The following is a 20,009-nucleotide window of genomic DNA, read 5'->3' on the forward strand; positions in this document are numbered from 1 at the left end:
TTAAAAGGAAGTTAGATATGGCCCTTGTGGCTACAGGGGTCAGGGGGTATGGAGGGAAGGCTGGGTTCTGAGTTGGATGATCAGCCATGATCATAATAAATGGTGGTGCAGGCTCGAAGGGCCGAATGGCCTACTCCTGCACCTATTTTCTATGTTTTTCTATGTTTTCTATAATGTACTGGGTGGGCACAGGAGTACATTCAGCCAGAGACTCATTCCACCGAGATGCAGCACAGAGCGTCATAGGAAGTCATTCCTGCCTGTGGCCATCAAACTTTACAACTCCTCCCTTGGAGGGTCAGACACCCTGAGCCAATAGGCTGGTCCTGGACTTATTTACTGGCATAATTTACATGTTACTATTTAATTATTTATGGTTTTATTACTATTTAATTATTTATGGTGCAACTGTAACGAAAACCAATTTCCCCCGGGATCAATAAAGTATGACTATGACTATGTAATAGTTTGAATTTGTGTTAAAAAAAAAGTGTTTTTGTAAAAAGAGACAAGGCTTCTGGAGTTGCGCTGGTGACGAGTGGTGTTCCGCTGGTGTCAGCGTGGGGACCAATTCTTCTTGCGTTCTATAGATTAGCGGTTTGGGTGACGGAATTGATGGCTTTGGGGCCAAGTCTGTGGATGATAGGTGCAGGGTCAGGTAGTGTGGAGGAAGTAGGTGATTTCTGCAGAAGGACTTAGGTGGGTTGGTGTAATGGGCCAAGAGGTGGGAGGTGGAGAACCGTGCCAGGAAGTGTATGGTCATGCACATTGGTCGAAGGAATAAAAGCATTGACTATTTTCTGAAAGGGTAGAAAGTTCAAAAATCTGAAATGCAAGTGGCCTCGCACAGGACTTCCTAAAGGTTGACTTGCAGGTTGAGACGGTGGTGAGGAAGGCAAATGCAACGTTAGTATTCATTTGGAGAGGACTAGAATATAAAAGCAAGGTTGTAATGCTGAGGTTGTAACAGAGAGGCAAAGAAATTTTTTTAGCCAGAGGGTGGTGAATCTGTGGAATTTGTTGCCACGGGCGGCAGTGGAGCCAAGTCATTGGGTGTATTTAAGCCAGAGTTTGATAGGTATCTGAGTAGCCAGGGCATCAAAGGTTATGGTGAGAAGGTGGGGGAGTGGGACTAAATGGGAGATTGAGTCAGCCCTCCTTTGTCTTATGGTCTTATGGCTTTATAAGGCCTCACTTGAAGTTTGTTCGCAGTTTTGGGCACAATACCTAGGAAAGATTAAGCTGGCATTGGAGAGGGTTCAGAGGAGGCTCATGAGAAAGATCCTGGGAATTAAAGGAGTAGGATATGAGGAACATTTGATGGCTCTGGGCCTGTACTTGCTGGAGATTAGAAGAATGAGGAGGGATCTCGTGGGAACCTCTTGAATATTGAAAGGCCTAGATAAAGCAGACATGGAGAGAATGTTTCCTTTAGTGGGGGAGTCTGGGACCAGAGGACACAGATAGAGAGGATGTGGAGAGGTTGTTTCCTATAGCGGGGGGAGTCTAGGACCAGAGGACACAGGTAGAGTAGATGTGGAGAGGATGTTTCCTATAGTGGGGGAGTCTAGGACCAGAGGACACAAATAGAGTGGATGTGGAGAGGATGTTTCCTATAGTGGGGGGAGTCTAGGACCAGAGGACACCCAGACAGAGTGGATGTGCAGAGGATGTTTCCTAGAGTGGGGAGTATAGGACCAGAGGGCACAGATAGAGTGGATGTGGAGAGGATGTTTCCTATAGTGGGCGAGTCTAGGACCAGAGGGCACAGATAGAGTGGATGTGGAGAGGTTGTTTCCTATAGCAGGGGGGGTCTAGGACCAGAGGACACCCAGACAGAGTGGATGTGCAGAGGATGTTTCCTATAGTGGGGAGTATAGGACCAGAGGGCACAGATAGAGTGGATGTGGAGAGGATGTTTCCTATAGTGGGGGAGTCTAGGACCAGAGGGCACAGATAGAGTGGATGTGGAGAGGTTGTTTCCTATAGCAGGGGGGGTCTAGGACCAGAGGACACAGGTAGAGTGGATGTGGAGAGGATGTTTCCTATAGTGGGGGAATCTAGGACCGGAGAACACAGCCTCAGAACAGAGGGTTGACCATTTAAAACAGAGATGAAGAGGGTGGTGAATCTATGTGAAATTTATTACCACATACGGTTGTGGTGGCCAAGTCATTGGGTGTATTTAAAGCAGAGCTGGATACGTTCTTGATTAGTCAGGGTGTTAAAGATTACGGGGAGAAGGTAGAATGGGGTTGAGAGGGGTAATTAAATCACCATGATGGAATGGGGGAGCAGACTCAATGGGCCGACTCCTACGGTCTTAGTGACTGGGTTTACAGGCATATCCCGCCAAGGCTGGACCCCATTCCTCTTGGGATTCTAGCCAGGCTGACCTCGCTGTGAGTCTCAGTGACCCTCCCGATCAGACTGCACGGAGTTCCATTCCGACGGACCCCGGTGCAATCCCGAAGGACTGTCGAGGGTCCCCACCACCCCATTCCACAATCCCCGCAACCCACGGCCATCGGGAAGGAGGTACAGGACCATCAGGACTAGGACTGTCAGACTGGGAAACAGCTCCTTCCCCCGGGCTGGGAGACTAATGAATACCCGACCACCACTGGGGTCTCGTCACTGGGACAGCGACTGCATACTGCTGGGAGACCGTACCATTGATTGTCAGTCCTTGTTGCTCACGATGTTGGACTCTCTCTCTTTATATATATATCTGTTTTTTTTTCTCAAGTAAATACACTTCCTTGCCCTCTATTTTGAATTATGTTACTCGCTGTTTCTGGACATTTGCTTGCTATTTTTAATGCTTTGTACCTTGGCCCCCCCCCGAGGAAAGCTGTCTTACTCAGCCGTATCTGTGTATGGTTTGAATGATAATTAAACTTGATTTGATTAGGTTACCTGCGCTGCAGCACACACGCACTTCCACTGATATTTTACTGATTTATTTGTGGTGGTATTTTGTTTTCTGTGCCGTGTGAGATATACGTTGCGTGGGCGCACCCTGGTCTGGGGGAACGTTGTTTCGTTTGGTTGTATACACGTACAGTCAGGTGACAATGAACCGGGGGGTTGAAGGCCACTGTAATTCAGCGGCCAGAGAAGCACACGCTGTCGTTCTTGGAAAGTTTTTATTTTCATTTAACAACATACAAAAATTATTGCTTATTGACGTCACAGATCAGAAAGACATTAGAAAATACAGGAGAGGGGTTCCAGACGGAATGAACCCGCAGATGGCTACATCGTGCAGCATTAACGCTTCTATCAAAAAAAATGTGTAAAATATCAAATGTAACTTCACTCTCTCGCTCTAGTGTAAAGTCCAGTGAAACGGAAAGTGTTAAAAAAAAGGATTCACATTTACATTCACAGTAGAACTATGTGTATTTTGGGTCCCTGCAGGGTGGCAGCATGCTATTTTGGACAACACGATGTACTTGCTCTCTTGTTTGTGTTCACTGAACTCAGAGAGCAGCCCCAGACACGTGAAATCCATCTGATCTCTGCAGAAAGCACTAGCCCAGCTGCTCGTTCCGGTGGCGGGAGCCCGGAGCGCCCGGCCAGGGGCCGTGCTAGAGGCAGATACACCGGGGACATCGAGAGGGGCACATGAACGGAGGGTTACGTAGGAGGGAAGGTTTAGATTGATTACGGAGCAGGGTAAAGGGTTGGCACAACATTGTCAGCTGGAAAGGCCTGTATGCTGTAACGTTCTATGTCCCTCTCCTTCTTACCCTCTCTGCATCCTCCATCTCTCTCCTCTACTCTCCTTCTCCCTCCATCCATCCCGATCCATCTCCCTCGCTACATCTCCCCATCTCTCTCTTTCCCCCACTCTCTTCCTCTTTCTATCTCTGTTTCCCTCTCTCTAGCGACCCTTCGACCAGATTCCAGCGCTCAGCACAAGGAAACAACTCTCACCCCGTTTTTTTTCCCAACCGTGGCTGCAGCACGACCTCGAACTACAACGGGCAAAAAAGTTCGCCAAGGCAGTGAAGTCTTTCAGGACCGGACTGATCACACAGACTCAGCCTCCCCAGGAAGAGAAGTTGGTCAGGACTCTCTCTGTCAGAAACAGGCCCCGATCCTGACAGACTTTTTGCCCCCTTTTTGATCTGGATTTCTACCTAAAGCTGTGCGGTTCATTTTTAATGGATTGAGCGCATAAACTCTGTTTATTCCCCCCTCCATCCAGGGGTTCCCAAACGGACCCCTACCATTAACCGAGGGATTCGTAGACCCCAGGTGGGTAACTCCTGCCTCCATAGATACTGCCCACTGCTCTACTCTCTCTATACCCATGACTGTGTGGCTAGGCACAGCTCAAATACCATCCATAAATTTGCTGACGATACAACCACTGTTGGCAGAATCTCAAATGGTGACGAGAGGGTGTACAGGAGCGAGATATACCAGCTAGTTGAGTGGTGTTACAGCAACAACCTGGCACTCAACGTCAGTGAGATGAAAGAGCTGATTGTGGACTTCAGGAAGGGTAAAACGAAGGAACAGATGCCAATCCTCATAGAGGGATCAGAAGTGGAGAGAGTGAGCAGTTTCAAGTTCCTGGGTTTTAATATCTCTGAGGACCTAACCTGGTCTCAACATATTGATGGAGTTATAGAGAGGCAAGACAGCGGCTATACTTCATTAGGAGTTTGAGGAGATTTGGTTTGTCACCTAAAACACTTGAAAACTTCTATAGATGTACCGTGGAGGGCATTCTGACTGGCTGCATCACCGTCTGGTGGGGGGGGGGGGGAGGCTACTGCACAGGACTGAAAGAAGCTGCAGAGAGTTGTAAAATTAGTCATCTCCATCACGGGCACCAGCCTCCGTAGTATCCAAGACATCGTCAAGGAGCGATGCCTCAGAAAGACAGCGTCCATCATCATTATCTCCCAGGACGTTCCCTCCTCTCATTGCTACCGTCAGGGAGGAGGTACAGGAGCCTGAAGACACACACTCAACGATTCAGGAACAGCTTCTTCCCCTCTGCCATCAGGGAGGAGGTACAGGAGCCTGAAGACACACACTCAACGATTCAGGAACAGCTTCTTCCCCTCTGCCATCAGATTTCTGAATGGACATTGAACCCATGAACACTACCTCGCTACTTTTTTACTTCTATTTTTGCACTACTTACTTAATTTAACCTTTAAAAAAAAATATATATATACACACACTGTAATTCAGTTTTTTCCCCCTATAGTATCACGTATTGTATTGTACCGCTGCCGCAAAGTTAGCGAATTTCACGACATTAAACACCCGATTCTGCTGAGTTCCTCCAGCATTTTGCGTGTGTTGCTCTGGATTCCCAGCATCTGCGGGACGTCTAACGGGAGAAATTCTGCGGGCGCTGGAAATCCAGAACAACACACACACACAGAATGCCGGAGGAGCTCAGGCAGCGTCTACAGAAAAGAGTAAAACGTCAACGATTCGGTGTGGCATGAACAGCGATTTCTCAAACTCTTGGCAATTGAAACACCCCCCCCTCACCCAATCTCCTTCGCCATTCTCCATTCCTGTTCCCCTCTCTCACCTTCTTATCTTACCTGACTTCCCCCTTCCCTCTCTTCCATGGTCTATCCTCTCCGACCAGACTCCCCCCTCTCCAGCCCTTCATCTCTTTCACCTATCAGCTCCCCAGCTCCCCACATCACTCCCCTCTCCCAGTTTCACCTCTCGCCGCCTACTTCCTCCTCCCCTCCCGCCACCTTCTCACTCTGACTACCCCCCCTCCCTTTCCGGTCCTGGCGAAGGGTCTCGGCCCGAAACGTTGACTGTCTATTCCCCTCCAAAGATGCTGCCTGACCTGCTGAGTTCCTCCACAATTTTGTATGTGTTGCTCTGCAGAATCTATTGCGTTCATGATATAAATTCTGTGGAATTATATTTTATTACCCCTGGCACTGTGAACACTTTAAACCATTTTCCATAATGCTGCTAACAAAAAAAACTTGCTGGTACATAGGTATTTATGCAAATTCTGTTCCATTTCTATATCTTAACATTTAAATTTATTTTTAATTCTTTACAATTGTTGAATGTCGCTTTTCTGTTGTATGTAATACCCGACCAACACACCACAGCAAATTCCTAATCCCCGATGGGGGTGATCTCATTGAAATCCAACAAATATTGCATGTAGAGAGGATGTTTCCTATAGTGGGGGAGTCTAAGACCAGAGGACACATATAGAGTGGATGTGGAGAGGATGCTTCCTGTAGTGGGGGAGTCTAGGACCAGAGGACACAGATAGAGTGGATGTGGAGAGGATGTTTCCTATCGTGGGGGAGTCCAGGACCAGAGGGCACAGATAGAGTGGATGTGGAGAGGATGTTTCCTATCGTGGGGGAGTCTAGGACCAGGGGACACAGATAGAGTGGATGTGGAGAGGATGTTTCCTATAGTGGGAGAGTCTAGGACCAGAGGGCACAGATAGAGTGGATGTGGAGAGGATGTTTCCTATAGTAGGGGAGTCTAGGACCAGAGGACACAGATAGAGTGGATGTGGAGAGGATGTTTCCTATAGTGGGGGAGTCTAGGACCAGAGGACACAGATAGAGTGGATGTGGAGAGGATGTTTCCTATAGTGGGGGAGTCTAGGACCAGAGGGCACAGATAGAGTGGATGTGGAGAGGATGTTTCCTATAGTGGGGGGAGTCTAAGACCAGAGGACACAGCCTCAGAATAGAGGGACTTTCCTTTAGAACAAAGATGAGGAGGAATTTCTTCAGCCGGAAGGTGGTGAATCTGTGGAATTCATTGCCACAGACGGCTGTGGTGGCCAAGAAATTGGGTATATTTAAAGCGAAGGTTGCTAAGTTCTTGATTAGTCAGGGCGTCAAAGGTTACGGGGAGAAGGGTGTTGAGAGGGATAATAAATCAGCCATGATGGAATGGGGGCGCAGACTCGATTGTCCCAATTCTACTCCTATGTCTGATGCATGTGGACGGTGAGCAGAAACAGTTATGGAGCCAGTGTACAGCCGGGCCTAAACCCACAGGGAATGGACCTGGTGCCCAGGGCCTCTGGACAGCAGTGAGGAGGCAGTTAACCTGCCAGAGACACAGGCAAACCAGGGCAGAAATCCATTCAATGCAAAGACTGTATTGCACTTTGGAAACTGAAACCAGGGTAGGACTCAGTGAACAGAGAGATCTGAGAAGGCAGAATGGGGTTGAGAAGGATAATAAATCAGCCAGAATCGAACGGCGGAACAGACTAAATGGGCAAAATAGCCCAATTCTGCTCCTATATAGAAGGCTGAGAGGGGATCTTATTGAAACATATAAGATTATTAAGGGATTGGACACGCTGGAGGGAGGAAACATGTTCCCTCTGATAGGTGAGTCCAGAACCAGAGGCCACAGTTTAAGAATAAGGGGGAGGCCATTTAGAACAGAGCTGAGGAAAAACTTTTTCACCCAGAGAGTGGTGGATATGTGGAATGCTCTGCCCCAGAAGGCTGTGGAGGCCAAGTCTCTGGATGCTTTCAAGAACGAGATGGATAGAGCTCTTAAAGATGGTGGAATCAAAGGTTATGGGGATAAGGCAGGAACTGGATACTGATTGTGGATGATCAGCCATGATCACAGTGAATGGCGGTGCTGGCTCGAAGGGCCAAATGGCCTACTCCTGCACCTATTGTCTGTTGTCTATATAACCATACAACAATTACAGCACAGAAACAGACCATCTCGGCCCTTCTAGTCCATGCCGAACGCTTACTCTCACTGAGTCCCACCGACCCGCACTCAGCCCATAACCCTCCATTCCTTTCCTGTCTATTTACCTATCCAATTTTTCTTTAAACGACAATATCGAACCTGGTCCTCTGTCTTATGGTCTAACGATATGTCTCCTCGCAGAAGACCCCCCCCCCACCCCCCGGGGCATCACATGCCAAAATAATGCGCCGGTCATTCTGGAGGGGACGAGAGATTTCTCCACCCAGAAGGCCATGAATCTGCAGGAACGCTCAGATTTGCAGGACGGAGATTGGTGGAGGTCCGGACTTTAGGGGCAAACTCGACGGTTGACTGGGATCTTACTGAGCGGGCTCGAAGAGGACTGCAACCTCGTGGTTTGCAGGATCGCACGCCTCAGTGACCCAGAGGGTTGTGCTGGCTGGAGTCAGGGCTTCGAGCTTTGGCTTTTGGTAGGGTCACCCATGCCAAACAGGTCAAAGGGTAGAGGCCAGACTAAGGGTGGTCCACCAGTCCTCCAGGTTTGGAGGGGGGGCGGGTTTAGGGGATCAGCTCAGGGCTAACAACCCTGACCAGTCAAACAATGCAATGAGACGGTATTCCCGAGTCTCCAGCCGGGGCTTGCATGACTGACAATGCAGAAAACCGAGAGGAAGCTACCAACATGGTGAAGGGAGCCACCCTAAACAGCCCAGTACCTGACCAGGGCGAATGGCAACTGAAACGAGTCTCTAACTTGTCCCGAACTGGGAAACAGAAAGGCTTTATCTTGTACATTTAACCTTGCTCCTCTTTCCTGCACCGCGTAGAAATGCTATCTAAAGTCTAGCATTTTGCTCGAGTTGGGTGAGGTGGAAACAGTCTCACTTCAGTCTGTAACATCGAAACAGCGTTTTCCCCCCACCCACCCACCTCGTTGTGACAGGGGTGACACCCCTCTCTCCCCCTTGTGAGTGAGGGATAAGAGAGTCAGGGCCCGTGGCACGTCGAACTGTTTGGGAAACGATTCGTTTTTGCTGGACTGTAGGTCAAGGTTTCTCTAGGGGGGGTGGGGGTTTGCTATTGTTTGCTCGGTGGGTGGTGTGCGCTGTTACTCCCTGCTGGAACAAGTTGGGGGGAGGGGGGATTGTTGCCTTGCTCCTGCTTGTGTGTGGGAGGGGTGAGGGAGAGGTTTTGGGGTTCTGATGTTTTTTTCTGTCTTTCGGGTTCTCTTCTGTTTCGAGGATGTCCGTGAAGAACAAGAATTTCAGGTTGTATACTGTATACATTCTCTGATTTTTAAATGGAACTTCTGATATTCTCTTTTATATTACTGACGAGCGTATTTAATCTTTTCTCTCCTTTTAGTTGCCTTCTGTTGGTTTTTAACAGCTTCCCAATCCTCTAACTTCCCACCAATTTTTACTCTATTATACATCCTCTCTTTTGCTTCCCTTGTCAGTCACAGTTGCCTCATCCTCCTTTTAAAAATACTTCTTCATCTTTGGGATGCATCTATCCTGCACCTTCCTAATTTCTCCCAGAAACACCAGCCGTTACTGTTCTGCCATCATCCCTGCTAGTGTTCCCTTCCAATCAACTTTGGCCAGCAACTTTCTCATGCCTCTGTAATTCCCTTCACTCCACTGCAATACTGAAATGTCTGTCTTTATCTTCTCAGTCTCAAACTGCTGGGGGAATTTTATACTATGATCACCGGGGATGTTGCTTGGGACGGAGCATTTGAGTTTTGGGGAGAGAGGATTCCAGCATCTGCAGAATCTCTTTGTGTTTATGATCTACTGGTCGAATGGGTCCACTGATATAGTATAGGCCAGCAACACCAGGTAAAAATTCCTGGAGATCAGGAAAAGGAGAATAATACTGATTCTGTTACCCTGAGAATTTCCTTCGGAGGGGGAATAAAGAGTGAAACCTAGCCTATCTGTAAATAAGTGCTTGTCTTCGTCATCATTTTTGCTTGCTGTGTGTTCTGTGGGGGGATGCTATGTTGGCACGGGAACGTGTGGCGCGAGCTGCCCCCTAGCACACACCCGGGCGCGCTGTTGTCATCGCAAACACAACGCGTCTCCACCGCACGTTTTGAAGCACAGGTGATACACAGAATTGAGTCCTGAATCACAGACCGGCGGAAGCCTGCCCGTGCTGGAAATCCGAAGCAACACCAACAAAATGGTGGAAGAACTCCATGGGTCAGGCAGCATCCGTGGAAAAGAGTAAACAGGGTCCTCAGAGTGAAACGCTGACCGTTTGCTCTTCTGCACAGATGCTGCCTGATTTGTTCCTCCAGCGTTTTGTGTGTGTTGCCTTGAATCTCGATCGCTGAGATCCGGAACGTGATTTCAGGGACTGTGGGGAAAAATTTGCTGCACCACGTCTTATCCAACATGCAGTAGTTCAAAGAAACAGCAAATGAGTTATCTTACTTAAAACACCCACGCGAAACACACAGAGCATGCTTCAGCTCAAAACAGCCGGGAACTGAGATGTGATAACTGCCACCTCCACAGCAGGCCACTTGAACGACGCACTCATTCTGCTACAGTCTTTGTACAAAATTAAAAGGAGGCAGGTGAGAGCGAGGTGGCCGTAATTCACAGAAGCGACGCAGTTACCTCCCAGAGTTGGCACGGTGAGTTGCGTACGAGCCTGCTCAGATCGGGCCAGCCCGGACGGGCAGGAGAGGCAAACCAAGATCGGAACAGCATAATTTCAACCGCCGAGACCCTTCAGTTCCCCAGTACGTGAAGGAATCCGCAGTAGGAAGGTACATAGCCACCAGGAGCCCATAGAGTGCATAGAATAGCCGAACAAGCTGGCCGTGGTCACGTAGGTCAGTACTTCTACAACGTTCAAGATCTGCACCGTGGCCCACACCCGGACGACAACAAGTCTCTCCTCGTTTTACTTGAAACCATTTACTGTTTATTTTTAATTCGTGTACAGCTCTTGCTTTAAATTCCTGCTGGGTACAGCATCCCACGAATCCTGCTCCCAGCGTCCTTCGCAGGCAGGTGGCTCGTGGTACTGGCCTGAGAACGAGTCATTTCACACACACACACCCACCCCCCCACAACAAATAACGAGAGTTTCATTTGGTTTTAACGCCAGGAGTGATGGGATTGTCCTTTTTTTGCCCAGGGGTAAAAAAATTTCTGTCTCCTCCCTGGAGAAAGACACCCTCGGCCTTCGGCGGGGTGGTAAACTTCCTTGTGTCTCGGAGGCCACACTTAGAGCCGGTTAAAAAAACACACACACACAAAACAGCTTTGCAACACTCGCAGGCCTTCCAGCTTGGATCCTGTCCAGGTAGCCTCCAGCCTGATGGCATAAACATTGATTTCTCCTTCCAGTAAAATTCTTTTCTCCCTCCTCTTCTAATCCCCACTCAAGTCTCTTCCCTCAACTCCTGCCCGTCACCTCCCCCCTGGGGTCCCTCCTCCTTCCCTTTCTCCCACGGCCCACTCCCCTCTCCTGTCAGATTCCTTCCTCTCCAGCCCTTCGCTTTTCCACCCACCTCTCACCTTCCAGCTACCCTCCATCCCCTCCCCCCGCATCTTTTTATTCCGGCATCTTCCCCCCCACTTTCTCTCTTCCAGCCCCGAAGGAGGGTCTCGGCCCGGAACGCCGACCGTTTACTCCTCTCCGTAGATGCTGCCTGACCTGCTGAGCTCCTCCAGCATTTTGTGTGTGTGCGTGTGCGTGCGTTACTCTGCACCACGCAGTCACTCTTCGTTGTGTCGCCCATTTCTTCCCCTGCTACAAGATAGTGGCCCTCACGTGACCGGGCCGTCAGCGCCCACAGGGGACACACACACTGAGGCGCTCAAACACAGCGTTAAACTATAAAAGCGAAGCTCGAGTTCTTTTTTTTTAAAAAAAATAATATTTTTGTTGATTTTTTTTTCCCAATTCCCCCTGGCTGGTCCCTGAATCGAAACTGGTTTCCGGAGCTCTCATTTTCTGCAGAAGCCGTGCTCCCCCCTGGCTATGTGCGAGGAGAACTCGTATCTGTCCTGGCTGCGGTAGCCGCACACGTTGCACTCGAACGGGTCGCGGAACCCGTGGCAGCCCATGTGGATGGTGAACATGACGTAATCCAGGTACAGCACGCGGCAGTGGTCGCACTTGTACACCCTGACCGGCTCCCCCTCGCTGCTGATCACCTTCAGCGCCTCGCGGCCCGGCCCCGCGGCGCCCTTGAGGAACTCGAAGGGCCTCGGGCTCTCCTTGGCCGCGGCCAGGCCGTTCCTGAAGCGGGCCCCGATCACCTGGTGCGGCAGGTAGGCCTGCCCATGGCGCTCCTCGTGGTTGCTCTCCGTGTCCGTGGAGTCCTGGCAGCTGTTGCTGGGCGACGTCCCCCTCTCCGACAACTTCGCCTTCGGGTGGGGGCCGCTGTTCTCCGCCACCGCCGCCGCCTCCCGGGCGTGGCCGTTCGGGGCGTCGTTGCGGGTGAGGGGCAACGGGTACAGACTGCTGATGACAGACACCATCTCGGAAGTGGGGGCCGGGGGCGTCTGGACGAGGGGCCGCAGTGACTCAGCCCCCAGGTAGGAGATGGCGTTGTTGATCGCTTGGTCCATGAAGCGTGTTTGCATCATCTCTCCCTCCTTGTCGTAAGACGAAGTCGGGGGGTACTGCAGGTCCGGGTAGCCCAGGCAAAACTGCTTTTCACCTGCGTGTGCAAGAATAACAAGAGTTTACTTCACCGCACCAGCCCAAAGTTCAAAGTACATAGACGTTACGAGACACAACCCTGAGCTTCACCTGTTTGTGTCAATACACAGGAACGGAATCGAGTCAATGACAGGCCGTGCACAACAGGGCAGGGAGGCACCGGCGTGCAACAGACCACAGACTGTGCAAGAAGAAAAAATAGATAAGCATTGAGAACATGAGATGAAGAGTGCTTGAAAGTGAGTCCACAGTTCGGGGGAACAGTTCAGTGTTGGGGCAAGTGGAAGTTCAGTAAAGTTACCCACCCTCTGGTTCAGGAGCCTGATGGTTGAGGGTTAATAACTGTTCCTGAACCTGGTGGTGTGAGTCCTGAGGCTCCTGTACCTCCTTCCTGATGGTTGAGGGGGTAATAACTGTTCCTGAACCTGGTGGTGTGGGTCCTGAGGCTCCTGTACCTCCTTCCTGATGGTTGAGGGGGTAATAACTGTTCCTGAACCTGGTGGTGTGAGTCCTGAGGCTCCTGTACCTCCTTCCTGATGGTTGAGGGGGTAATAACTGTTCCTGAACCTGGTGGTGTGGGTCCTGAGGCTCCTGTACCTCCTTCCTGATGGTTGAGGGGTAATAACTGTTCCTGAACCTGGTGGTGTGGGACCTGAGGCTCCTGTACCTCCTTCCTGATGGTTGAGGGGTAATAACTGTTCCTGAACCTGGTGGTGCGGGTCCTGAGGCTCCTGTACCTCCTTCCTGATGGTTGAGGGGTAATAACTGTTCCTGAACCTGGTGGTGTGGGTCCTGAGGCTCCTGTACCTCCTTCCTGATGGTTGAGGGGTTAATAACTGTTCCTGAACCTGGTGGCGTGAGTCCTGAGGCTCCTGTACCTCCTTCCTGATGGTTGAGGGGGTAATAACTGTTCCTGAACCTGGTGGTGTGGGTCCTGAGGCTCCTGTACCTCCTTCCTGATGGTTGAGGGGTAATAACTGTTCCTGAACCTGGTGGTGTGGGTCCTGAGGCTCCTGTACCTCCCTCCTGATGGTTGAGGGGTAATAACTGTTCCTGAACCTGGTGGTGTGGGTCCTGAGGCTCCTGTACCTCCCTCCTGATGGTTGAGGGGTAATAACTGTTCCTGAACCTGGTGGTGTGGGTCCTGAGGCTCCTGTACCTCCTTCCTGATGGTTGAGGGGTAATAACTGTTCCTGAACCTGGTGGTGTGGGTCCTGAGGCTCCTGTACCTCCTTCCTGATGGTTGAGGGGGTAATAACTGTTCCTGAATCTGGTGGTGTGGGACCTGAGGCTCCTGTACCTCCTTTCTGATGGCAGCAGTGAAAAGAGAGCACGACTTGGATGTTGGCTCAAATATCAGGAAAGCACATCACCAAATGTTTGAACTAACATCTACGGCTTTGCGCTCCCAGGTAAAAGAGGTTTGGCTCGTCACCAAACACTCGGAAATTTTGGACTCCCCATCACCCGAGAGATGCCCTCTTCTCGTCACAAACACAAGGGAGTCCGCAGATGCTGGAAATCCAAAGTAAACGGTCGGCGTTTCAAGCCGAGTCCTGATGAAGGGTCTCGGCCCGAAACATCCACTGTTGACTCTTTTCCATAGATGCTGCCTGACCTGCTGAGTTCCTCCAGCATTTTGTGTGTGTGTGTTGCTCCCTCTTCTCATCGCTACCATCAGGGAGGAGGTACAGGAGCCTGAAGACACACACTCAGTGATTCAGGAACAGCTTCTTCCCCTCTGCCATCAGGGAGGAGGTACAGGAGCCTGAAGACACACACTCAACGATTCAGGAACAGCTTCTTCCCCTCTGCCATCAGATTTCTGAATGGACGTTGAACCCGTGAACACCACTTCATTATCTTTTGGGTCTCTTTTCACATGGCATATTTAATTAAAAAAAAAAATTTCTTACTGGATGTAGAGAGTATTTTTAATTACTATGTTTTGCGATGCACTGCAGCTGCAAAACAACAAATTTCACGAGGTGTGCTGGTGAGATTAAACCCGGTTCTGATTCTAACTTCTGCAGACGCGCAGTTGGAACCTGACTGGTTTCATCCTGGTCTGGTGCGGCAATTCGAATGTACAGAACAGGGAACGGGCAGAGTGGGGCGAACTCTGCCCAGTTCGTTACGGGCACATCCCTCCCCGACCATCGGTCGTATCCACAGCGGGCAATATCCATCATCAGAGATCTCCGCCACCCGGGCCACGCTGTCTCCTCACCGCTACCGTCGGGCACGAGGCACGCAAGCCTGCGGTCGCACACCAGCAGGTTCAGGAACAGCTACTCCTCTTCAACCAGCAACACACACCAAACGCTGGAGGAGCTCAGCAGGTCACCTGTGGAGAGGAATAAATGGTTGACATTTCAGGCTGAGACCCTTCATCAGGACAAGACGTCACCCTGATGAAGGGTCTCGGCCCGAAACATTGACTGTTTATTCCTTTCCACAGATGCTGTCTGACCTGCTGAGTTCCTCCAGGTGTGTGTGTGTGGTGTGTGTGTGTGTGCGCGCGCACGTGCGTGTGTTGCTCTGGATTTCCAGCATCTGTACAATCTCTTGTTCCTCTGCAAACTCCCCCGTCACCTGCCCTATCTCGTTCCCGGAAAGGAGATCTGGTATCACACTCCCTCTGGTTGGAACTGCTATTTCTTGATTGACGGAACTTCCCTCCACACATTTGGCAAACTCTGATCCCATCCAGTCCCTTCACAGTATGGGAGTCCCAATCAATATGTGGAAAGTTACAATCACCTTATGTTGTTTGCAACAGTCTGCGATCTCTCTACAAATTTGCTCCTCTCAATCTCCTGACCGTTGGGTGATCTATAATATAATCCAATTAACATAGTTATCCATGTTTCACTCCACTGTTCTGCCCAGGTAACCAATTTAATACAGAGAAGATAAGACCATAAGACATAGGAGCAGAGTTAGGCCATTCAGCCCATCGAGTCTGCTCCCCCATTCCATCATGACTGATTTATTAACCCTCTCAACCCCATTCTCCTGCCTTTGGCACCCGGACTAATCAAGAATCTATCAGCCTCCGCTTTAAATACACCCAATGACTTGGCCTCCACAGCCGCCTGTGACAATGAATTCCACAGATTTAGCACCCTCTGGCTAAAGAAATTCCTCCTCATCTCTGTTCTAAATGGACGTCCCTCTATCCTGAGGCTGTGTCCTCTGGTCCTAGACTCCCCCACTGTAGGAAACATCCTCTCCACATCCACTCTATCTGTGTCCTCTGGTCCTAGACTCCCCCCCACTATAGGGAACATCCTCTCCACATCCACTCTATCTGTGCCCTCTGGTCCCAGACTCCCCAACTATAGGAAACATCCTCCCCACATCCACTCTATCTGTACCCTCTGGTCCTAGACTCCCCCACTACAGGAAACATCCTCTCCACATCCATTCTATCTGTGTCCTCTGGTCCTAGACTCCCCCACTATAGGAAACATCCTCTCCACATCCACTCTATCTGTGTCCTCTGGTCCTAGACTCCCCCACTATAGGAAACATCCTCTCCACATCCATTCTATCTGTGTCCTCTGGTCCTAGACTACCCCACTATAGGAAACATCCTCTCCACATCCACTCTATCTGTGTCCTCTGGTCCTAGACTCCCTCACCGTGGGAAACATCCTCTCCACATCCACTCTATCTGTGTCCTCTGGTCCTAGACTCCCCCACCGTGGGAAACATCCTCTCCACATCCACTCTATCTGTGTCCTCTGGTCCTAGACTCCCCCACCGTGGGAAACATCCTCTCCACATCCACTCTATCTGTGTCCTCTGGTCCTAGACTCCCCCACCGTGGGAAACATCCTCTCCACATCCACTCTATCTGTGTCCTCTGGTCCTAGACTACCCCACTACAGGAAACATCCTCCCCACATCCACTCTATCTGTGCCCTCTGGTCCTAGACTCCCCCCACTATAGGAAACATCCTCTCCACATCCACTCTATCTGTGTCCTCTGGTCCTAGACTCCCCCACTATAGGAAACATCCTCCCCACATCCACTCTATCTGTGCCCTCTGGTCCTAGACTCCCCCCACTATAGGAAACATCCTCTCCACATCCACTCTATCTGTGTCCTCTGGTCCTAGACTCCCCCCACTATAGGAAACATCCTCTCCACATCCACTCTATCTGTGCCCTCTGGTCCTAGACCCCCCCCACTGGAAGAAACATCCTCTCCATAAGCAGAGCAAGCTGTTGCCCCGTGTAGCGGGCCCCCCCCCCAACACAGCTGATGGTCCCAAAGAAGCAGCAGACAGCGATACAGTTTGGCACCAGGAGTTGCAAGTCTGCGTTGGACCGCCTTCGGGACTCCAGCTCCGGATTTTCCCCTCGGGGTTCACTCCCGAAGCCTTCCCCGTGAGTGGGTACAGCCGCAAGGCGGCGGGAGGTTTGAGATCAGAGTTTTCCTTCTCCTGGATAAGCTGCCAATCACGGCTGACGTGCCCCATCCGCCCAGAGTGACTGGTTTTAAGGTGCCAGTAATCCACCTTTGCCCCTTCTCCTGTCGATGGAAACGGTTCCGCCGGGCTTAGTAGCTAAACCACACGTGAAGGCCGGGAGCTGGACTTGATTGTCAGAGGCTGTTTGAGATGCACGCCGTTGGGAGCATTTAATGGGTAATGGGAGCTTCTCTCCACCACCTCCCCCGGCAATGGCAACCTTACAGAACCAAATCCTACCATTCAGTTACAAAACAAGGCATAGTTCTCCTCTGAACCGGACACCAACAGCTCTCGGCATTCCCTCAGGGGGGGCAGCCAAACTTCTGAAAGTTTCTCACACCATCACTGCTCCCCCCCACCCCCCCCACCTTCCTTTCCAGTCCCAACGAAGGGTCTCGGCCCGAAACGTCAACTGTTTACTCTTCTCCGTAGGTGCTGCTGAGTTCCTTCGGCATTTATCAGCCGGATCCGTTGTGCGGACACCGTGGGGTCTCAAATTTCCAGAGTAAATTATACTGTCAGAGTGCATAACGTCATCACATACAACCCTGAAGTTTGTTTCCTTGCAGGCATACTCAATGAATCCATAACGGAATAATAACTACAACAGAATCTGTGAAAGACGGCACCGACCTGACCGTTCAATGAGAGTGCCGAAGACAACAAACTGCGCCAGTACAAACAGAAAAGAAATAATAGTATGAAATGAAAAAATCAATAAATATTCAGAACATGAGATGAAGAGTCCTTGGAAGTGAGTCCATAGGTTGTGGGAACATTTCAGTGACGGGGTGAGTGAAATTATGGTTCAGGAGCCAGTGAAAGGGTAATAACTGTTCCTGAACCTGGTGGTGTGGGTCCTGAGGCTCCTGTACCTCCTTCCTGATGGTTGAGGGGGTAATAACTGTTCCTGAACCTGGTGGTGTGGGTCCTGAGGCTCCTGTACCTCCTTCCTGATGGTTGAGGGGGTAATAACTGTTCCTGAACCTGGTGGTGTGGGTCCTGAGGCTCCTGTACCTCCTTCCTGATGGTTGAGGGGTAATAACTGTTCCTGAACCTGGTGGTGTGGGTCCTGAGGCTCCTGTACCTCCTTCCTGATGATTGAGGGGTAATAACTGTTCCTGAACCTGGTGGTGTGGGTCCTGAGGCTCCTGTACCTCCTTCCTGATGGTTGAGGGGATAATAACTGTTCCTGAATCTGGTGGTGTGGGTCCTTATGCTCCTGTACCTCCTTCCTAATGATTGAGGGGGTAATAACTGTTCCTGAATCTGGTGGTGCGGGTCCTGAGGCTCCTGTACCACCTTCCTGATGGTTGAGGGGGTAATAACTGTTCCTGAATCTGGTGGTGTGGGTCCTGAGGCTCCTGTACCTCCTTCCTGATGGTTGAAGGTTTAATAACTGTTCCTGAACCTGGTGATGTGGGACCTGAGGCTCATGTACCTCCTTCCTGATGGTTGAGGGGGTAATAACTGTTCCTGAATCTGGTGGTGTGGGTCCTGAGGCTCCTGTACCACCTTCCTGATGGTTGAGGGGTAATAACTGTTCCTGAACCTGGTGGTGTGGGTCCTGAGGCTCCTGTACCTGCTTCCTGATGGTTGAGGGGTAAGAACTGTTCCTGAACCTGGTGTTGTGGGTCCTGAGGCTCCTGTACCTCCTTCCTGATGATTGAGGGGATAATAACTGTTCCTGAATCTGGTGGTGTGGGTCCTTATGCTCCTGTACCACCTTCCTGATGGTTGAGGGGGTAATAACTGTTCCTGAATCTGGTGGTGTGGGTCCTGAGGCTCCTGTACCTCCTTCCTGATGGTTGAAGGTTTAATAACTGTTCCTGAACCTGGTGGTGTGGAACCTGAGGCTCCTGTACCTTCTTCCTGATGGTTGTGGGGTAATAACTGTTCCTGAACCTGGTGGTGTGGGTCCTGAGGCTCCTGTACCTTCTTCCTGATGGTTGAGGGGTAATGACTGTCCCTGAACCTGGTGGTGTGGGACCTGAGGCTCCTGTACCTCCTTCCTGATGGTTGAGGGGTAATGACTGTTCCTGAACCTGGTGGTGTGGGTCCTGAGGCTCCTGTACCTCCTTCCTGATGGTTGAGGGGTAATGACTGTTCCTGAACCTGGTGGTGTGGGTCCTGAGGCTCCTGTACCTCCTTCCTGATGGTTGAGGGGTAATAACTGTTCCTGAACCTGGCGGTGTGGGTCCTGAGGCTCCTGTACCTCCTTCCTGATGGTTGAGGGGTAATAACTGTTCCTGAACCTGGCGGTGTGGGACCTGACGCTCCTGTACCTCCTTCCTGATGGTTGAGGGGTAATAACTGTTCCTGAACCTGGTGGTGTGGGACCTGACGCTCCTGTACCTCCTTCCTGATGGTTGAGGGGTAATAACTGTTCCTGAACCTGGTGGTGTGGGTCCTGAGGCTCCTGTACCTCCTTCCTGATGGTTGAGGGGTAATAACTGTTCCTGAAGCTGGTGGTGTGGGTCCTGAGGCTTCTGTACCTCCTTCCTGATGGTTGAGGGGTAATAATTGTTCCTGAACCTGGTGGTGTGGGTCCTGAGGCTCCTGTACCTCCTTCCTGATGGTTGAGGGGTAATAACTGTTCCTGAACCTGGCGGTGTGGGACCCCAGGATCCTGTAAGGAGGAGAGAGCACATCCTGGGTGAGGGGTGTGGGGATGCTGCTGTCCTGCGACAGCATTTCACGTAGACGTGCTCAATGGTGGGAGAGCTTCACCAGTGACGGACTGGGCCGTACTTTGTGCAGGATTTCCTGTTCCAAGGGCACTGGTGTTTCCACACCAGGCTGTGATACAACCAGCTAGGACACTCTCCTGCACACATGTATCGAAGTTTAGTCACAAGTTTTAGCTGTCATGCCCAAGATCTTCGCAGCCTCACAGTCAGGGAAACTTTACTGAATGAGGTGTCAGATGAGTCAGCCTGAGGAACAATCATGTGACTCATGTCCTTTTGAACTCAACCTGAAAACTGGGATTTCATTTTGATACTCGAAATGATCGAAATGTAGATTTAAATCCAGGCGTTTGGGTGAAAAAACAGAATGACTGAGATAAGGCGGTGAAATGTCATCGGAGGAACCCACTGTTCGAAA

At 50.6% G+C, this 20,009-nt stretch overlaps 1 protein-coding gene and 1 long non-coding RNA gene across 5 annotated transcripts in view; one reads left to right on the plus strand and one right to left on the minus strand.

Moving 5' to 3' along the window:
• Nucleotides 1-11,281: 11,281 nt before the first annotated feature.
• LOC134340119 (zinc finger protein Aiolos-like) overlaps nucleotides 11,282-20,009 on the minus strand; it is a 289,201-nt gene continuing 280,473 nt past the window's right edge. For 3 of the 4 annotated variants that reach the window (XM_063036990.1, XM_063036991.1, XM_063036988.1), the window contains one exon: nucleotides 11,282-12,415. In XM_063036990.1, the coding sequence (XP_062893060.1) occupies nucleotides 11,697-12,415 (719 nt within the window). In that variant the 3' untranslated portion in view covers nucleotides 11,282-11,696. The remainder of the gene's footprint in view (nucleotides 12,416-20,009) is intronic. The other variant, XM_063036992.1, reaches the window with a different exon arrangement.
• LOC134340120 (uncharacterized) lies at nucleotides 11,737-17,619 on the plus strand. Its single transcript, XR_010016489.1, has 3 exons — nucleotides 11,737-11,843; nucleotides 12,528-12,656; nucleotides 17,471-17,619. It is a non-coding gene; the product is annotated as an uncharacterized LOC134340120 (long non-coding RNA).

This window comes from Mobula hypostoma, chromosome X1 (genome assembly GCF_963921235.1).
Source record: "Mobula hypostoma chromosome X1, sMobHyp1.1, whole genome shotgun sequence".
Classification (NCBI taxonomy): domain Eukaryota; kingdom Metazoa; phylum Chordata; class Chondrichthyes; order Myliobatiformes; family Myliobatidae; genus Mobula; species Mobula hypostoma.